This window comes from Rutidosis leptorrhynchoides, chromosome 4 (assembly GCF_046630445.1).
Source record: "Rutidosis leptorrhynchoides isolate AG116_Rl617_1_P2 chromosome 4, CSIRO_AGI_Rlap_v1, whole genome shotgun sequence".
Lineage (NCBI taxonomy): Eukaryota > Viridiplantae > Streptophyta > Magnoliopsida > Asterales > Asteraceae > Rutidosis > Rutidosis leptorrhynchoides.
This window is the reverse complement of record NC_092336.1, coordinates 24,837,342-24,843,283: the sequence shown is the minus strand read 5'-3', so window position 1 is coordinate 24,843,283 and position 5,942 is coordinate 24,837,342. Positions and strand designations below refer to the sequence as shown.

The following is a 5,942-nucleotide window of genomic DNA, read 5'->3' as shown; positions in this document are numbered from 1 at the left end:
TGGATACTGTAGTATTGTTGTCATAATCCCGCGAATTCGCGGGTATTAAACTAGTTAATATTAATATTAATATTAATATTAATTAATTATATACTTTCATTCAACTATAAATATATTTTCATTCAAAACAGTTTCATTGAAATATACACTTTCACTCAACAAAATAAACGCTTCCGAACACCTTTATATAAAATCTTTTAAGACCATTCCCATCGGTGCTGTCATGAGGCCGCCCTCACATCCGCCCTCCGAGGACACCAATGGCATTCCCTTGCCCTCATGTCCGCCCTCACTCTTCCCTCCATCTTCGCCCTGCACCAAATCATATTTACGCATGACTGAGGACGAATTGCATAATCTCTCTCCTAGTTTTGTGCATTAATTATTTGTACACATAACATATACAACTTGTATCTTAATTTATTAATTTATTTTGTGGGGTATGTAATGGTGAAGGAGTATGTCATGGTTGGCAATGGTGTGTTATGAGAGTGTTATGGGAGGAAGTGGTGAGGAAGAATGAGAGAGAAAGCTGATGTGGCGGTGAGGAAATGCCCATGACGGCGTCATGAATGGGAATGGTCTAAGTTAATCGTGAAATGTTACTCCAAAACCGGAATACTAGTAAACTATGGCCCATGGACGTTGAAAACTTTAGGTATGTATGTTCGGGTTTGATTTGGTTTCTTGTGGTCTCCAAATTTTCTACCGTATAAACACCCCTACTTTTCATGCTATATTACAATTACAAATACAAAAAATAATTTACAGATATGCTATAAACAAAAAGTTATTTTAATACCTTGGTTATAATTATTAATTATAACCACGTTTCATGCTATAAAATAAAAATAAATTAATTTTAAATGCTTAATCAAAATATGATTGATGTTTTAACTTATTGTTTGTCATGTTCCATTCTATATATTTTATATAAACGCGTAAACATGGTCGTGGATTCCTCAAGATGTCGTGTCAGATATTTTGTTTACATATGTTTCTCTAGATGATTAGCTTTTTTACAAAATTAGTTTAATATTCTCAATCTTGTTTTTTATACCTACTCTAATGTATTAAACTTTGCTTTTACATCTAAAAATTTACACATTCAATGAATGATAAACTTTGTTATTTACAGTTATATTCTACATTGTGTGACTGTATTTTGTAAGAACACATCATCTCACACATACGCCATGGATGGAACTCAAATCTTTCTACTTTTTGTTTTATTTCTGAATTCTCTCATTATTTTTCTCAAATTGTTTGTACACAAAAAAAAGATTCATGTAGCACCAAGTCCTCCTTCTATCCCAATAATTGGCCATCTTCATTTACTGAATGGATCAATTCATAGAGTCTTGCAACACCTTTCGTCCGAATACGGTCCTATCATGGCCCTTAAGTTCGGATCACGGCCAGTTGTTGTCGTGACATCACCATCGCTAGCCGAAGAATGCTTTAAGCAAAACGACATCGTTTTAGCCAATAGACCACGTCTTTTAAGTGGCAAGTATTTCGACTACGAGTACACCTCAATTGGTGCTGTATCCTATGGTCGACTTTGGAGAGACCTTCGTCATGTTTTGACCGTTGAATTGTTATCTACAACTCGACTTAAATCTTACATGAGTATTCGAGAACATGAAGTTAGATCGTTGATCAAGAGTCTTTATCAAGATACTTCTCAAGATTTTACGAAGGTAGAAATGAGATCAAGAACTCATGGATTGTCGTTTAATGTACTCACCACAATGATTTTCAATAAACGGTATTTTGGGACAGATGTGAAGAACATTAAAGAAGCGAATAAATTTAAGAGTTTAATAAAAGACGTGTGTGAAATCAGCAAGGCAACAAATCCCGGAGACTTTATTACAGTTTTACGATGGATCGATTTTCAAGGTTATAAGAAGAAGGTGTTGAAATTGCAACATGAATACGATTGCTTTTCTCAAAATTTGATCGATGAAATTAGAAATGAACGGACTAGCTGTTCTTCGACGAAAAAGGGGAAGGATAAGACGTTTATCGACACTTTGCTTTCTATGCAGGAATCGAACCAGAAATGCTACACTGATAATATGATTAAAGGTAACATAATGGTAAGTATATATGTTCATTGTTCATAGTCTTACTATTTTGATATTATTATACATTAAGGTATACCTAAGTTTTGTTGGACTGTAATATTAGTTGGTTGATAATTAATAACTTTGATGACCTAACATTATTGTGTAGAGATTGCTACAAGCTGGAACCGACACGTCATCAATGACTATAGAGTGGGCTATGTCGCTTCTTTTAAATCATCCAAACGTGTTAAAGAAAGCTAGAACAGAACTCGACAAAAATATTGGACAAGAACGTTTGGTGCAAGAGAGCGATCTTCCCAATCTATCATACATCCAATGCATCATCAACGAAACATTGAGACTATTTCCAACAGCACCGTTGTTGGTCCCACACGAGGCATCAGAAGACTGCACCATTGGAGGGTTTGATGTAGCCGGTGGAACTATGGTATTGGTGAACGTATGGGCAATACATAGGGACCCAAAGCTATGGGATGACCCTTTAAGCTTTAGGCCCGAGAGGTTTGAGAAAATGGGGAAAGAGGAGTATAGGTTTATACCATATGGAATGGGCCGTCGGCAGTGTCTTGGGTCGGGCCTGGCTAACCGGGTTATGGGGTTGGTGTTGGCGTCGTTGATCCAATGCTTTGATTGGGAAAGGGTTGATAAAGAGTTTGTAGATTTGTCCGAAGGTCTAACCATGTCTAAAGAGGTGCCGTTGGTGGCTAAGTGCAAAGTACGCCAAGCTATGAGTCATGTTCTTATGGACCTATGAGTAATGGTGAACTAGTAGTACTTATTGGTTAATTAGTGTGCCATTGGTTTCATTTATTATATGCCTACCTCAATAAAGTAGTACTTAATTGAAGATTAATAGAGGATGGTAATAAACATTATAAAGTTAAGGGTTGAAATGATAAGAATAGTTTATAACTTATCTGTGGGCTCGAAAGAGGGGAGCCCAAGAGTAATAAGTCGTTTTATGGGCCATGAGCTTTCTCATGGAGAAAAGTTAGGTTTGTCTATGGGTCATACTCGGACCGAAATAATACGGGGCTTATCCAAACAGAGTCCGGACCCGAATATGTAGGGAAAAAGGAATTTGGGACCAGACTTAACGTACACGGTTCTAGTTTTGGTCCGATTTTAGTTTCGGTTAAAGCGTAAAAACCCGATCCCCTTGAGGTGGGCGTACATAAGAGTTGGGTAGTTTTTGTAGTAGTAAGTGGAGTTATGCTTTGTAATGAGCTTAGTTATGTGGTACGGATTTTATTGTGTTGGTTGTTTATGTAAATCCAGAATATATTATAAAGATTTAGGACATTTGAATAAGTTTATGTTGTACATGTTTGAGCTTTTACTTTTTTATACTTATATTACCATGTCCAACTAACTTGAACAAGAAAAACCCATCAATTTACTCATTTACATACCATAAATATGTTTTAACTAGAATGAAACCGGGCCGCGCGATGCTGTAGCTCCATTTTGGCTGGTTATTTTTAGATCCCTGAAGACGTACACCTAGGTTGGCTTGAGCATCAGCTTGAGAGTTGTACTCAAATTTAATTATTACAGTAACTGTCATCCAAATGATAGGACATAAATTAACAATCAACAAAGAGATTTTGTAGATTATTTAAGGACGAAACGATAGACATACGTACTCTTTTAACATGACAAATCTCAAAAAACAAAAACTGATCCTTAAGCTCTTTTGCAACTTTGGACAAATCGTTCATGTCCTGAGTTTTGATTTTCCACATATACATACCTTCAACCTATAGAGAATTCAATTAAGAAAAAATGAAAGCAACTGAGTTAACGGCATTGGAAAACACAAAAAGAATGAAGAGAAGTAGCATCACCTTGTAACAAAGAAACGTAGCACATCAGGCAGCAACAGTTGGCAAAGGTGCAAGTAGGTACGTTCAGGCTGTACACGTTAGGTTCAGACATGTGTATAAAATCAGGCAAGAGGACATGATTTGCCATATGAAGGGGATGACCCTAACGTTGTGTTGATAAAGCCGACTTCTTGAATTTCGGGCGGAGAAAAGCGGACGTTGGGTGTAACGATCCTGGATTTTCCAACGTTTATTTATTAATAATTGTTATTATTAATACTTGTGATTTAACGAATGTATGTTATTACATTTACTTGTTACCATGATTGATCATACTTGACTTTAAATGCCCGAAACGTCTTTGTGACATACGTACATTACCCGAATAATATTTTTGAATACTATTTACATTCATGATTAAGTTTTATTGATCATTTTAATTAACTAAGGTTACTAGTTAATTACTTGGGCTTTAATTGGATTAATTTGTTAATTAATGGAACTTGGGCTTTTATTAGTGTTATTGGACTTAAAAGCCCACCCTACATCTTTTATGGACTCTTTAGCCCAACTCACATGTAAGTAGTCCATTTAAAGTCTAACTAGTTAGTTTATTACATAAGAATCTGGTTACTTGTTCTTTCCCATGCAATCACCCCTAATATTCATCTTTTAAGACTTTAACATACAAGAACCTTGTGAACATTTTTCTTCCCTCTCCCCTTGCAAAAAGCCGTCGGCCTTTATGGCCTTGAAGAGTGTTTTTTTGTTTCAAATTTTGTTAACATATTCACTTGCATTCTCTCATTCTCACACACACTTCAAACTTGCAACTTACTTTTCTCTCATTTCTCTCTCAAGTTTGTAAGTAGCAAGCTTTATCTTCTCTTCCTTTTCTTCATTAAAACCGAAATACATATACACATAATCATCATCATCACTTGTTCTTTGTTCTTGTTTAATTACATTTTGTTGTTTACTTACTTATTGTTGTTACTTACTAGCTACTAAGAATCAAACTCTTTAGTTTGATTCTTCATATCATCTTGTTCTTACAAGACATACAAGAACATAAACTTTCTTGTTTATGTTCTACACTTAAAGTTTTAAAAGATTAAAGTTCATGAGTTAAAACCATACTTGAAGTTCATGAAGTAAACTTAAAGTTTACTTTCTAAAGATCAAGACTTAGGCTTGAATCTTTAAAAGTATGAAACCCATGAACTTGTTACTTGTTTATTTAGATTATTTCTTCATTTTATGTACTTTAAAGTTGTGATTTGGTCAAGTATTACTAGTTAATCTTGATCTCATTTTTCTTGAACAAAAGTTAACTTGAAAGTTCAAGAACATGGAAGTGTAACTCTTTAGTTATAACTTCATACACTTGTGTTAGATTTAACTTAATAACTTTAGATCTAGACTTTTGGGTCTTGGATCTTCAAGATCTAACTAAGAACTATGTTCTACATCTTAGGATCTTGATTAGTTAGTTTACTTTCTAGTTTGTAGTTCAATATTACTTTTACATTTCATGTATGAGTTAAATCTAAGACTTTGATGTAACTTTGGTTCATCAAAACACTTGCAACACTTAAGTGAGCTGTGCTACATGTCTTAGACTTACACTTGGGTTATGATGGTCAAAACTTGGTTAAGATGATGCAAACACATCAACGAGTTGTACACTTGAAGCTATATGCATCAAGGATGAGAACCGTGATAAGCATCGAGCACCAAAAATACACCGGAACCTACTGTTTTACTGTTACTGGGTCTGATCAGTACGACCTGGGCTACTGTAAAGATGATTTTCAGTTATCTCTGTTCGATTAGATAACTTTTCATTTAGGACTCGTCTTAATCCTAGTTACGGTTTAGGATTTATGGCCCTCCGATCGTCACTATGTCCTTTTAACGTTGTGCTGAAAATTCTGACCTACTCGCATTTAGACCGTCGCCACGGTCAAAAGATGACGATTTTGCTTCTGGGATTTTTACCACAACTAAAGGACTCATA

The 5,942-nt window shown here is 35.2% G+C and overlaps 1 protein-coding gene across 1 annotated transcript; it reads left to right on the top strand.

The window, feature by feature from the left end:
- Nucleotides 1-1,048: 1,048 nt before the first annotated feature.
- Nucleotides 1,049-3,389, top strand: LOC139840361 (cytochrome P450 81Q32-like). The gene is made up of 2 exons (XM_071830627.1): nt 1,049-2,105; nt 2,242-3,389. The coding sequence occupies exons 1-2, from the start codon at nt 1,116-1,118 to the stop codon at nt 2,848-2,850; spliced, it is 1,599 nt and encodes a 532-aa protein (XP_071686728.1). The 5' UTR covers nt 1,049-1,115; the 3' UTR covers nt 2,851-3,389.
- The last annotated feature ends 2,553 nt before the right edge of the window (nt 3,390-5,942 follow it).

What these genes read in the sequence shown, in the direction of transcription:
- LOC139840361 (XM_071830627.1), top strand. Translation starts at nt 1,116, where the DNA reads ATGATAAACTTTGTTATTTACAGTTATATTCTACATTGTGTGACTGTA. An exon ending in TGATTAAAGGTAACATAATG is followed by an intron (nt 2,106 to 2,241) that starts GTAAGTATATAT and finishes ATTATTGTGTAG; the next exon opens with AGATTGCTACAAGCTGGAAC.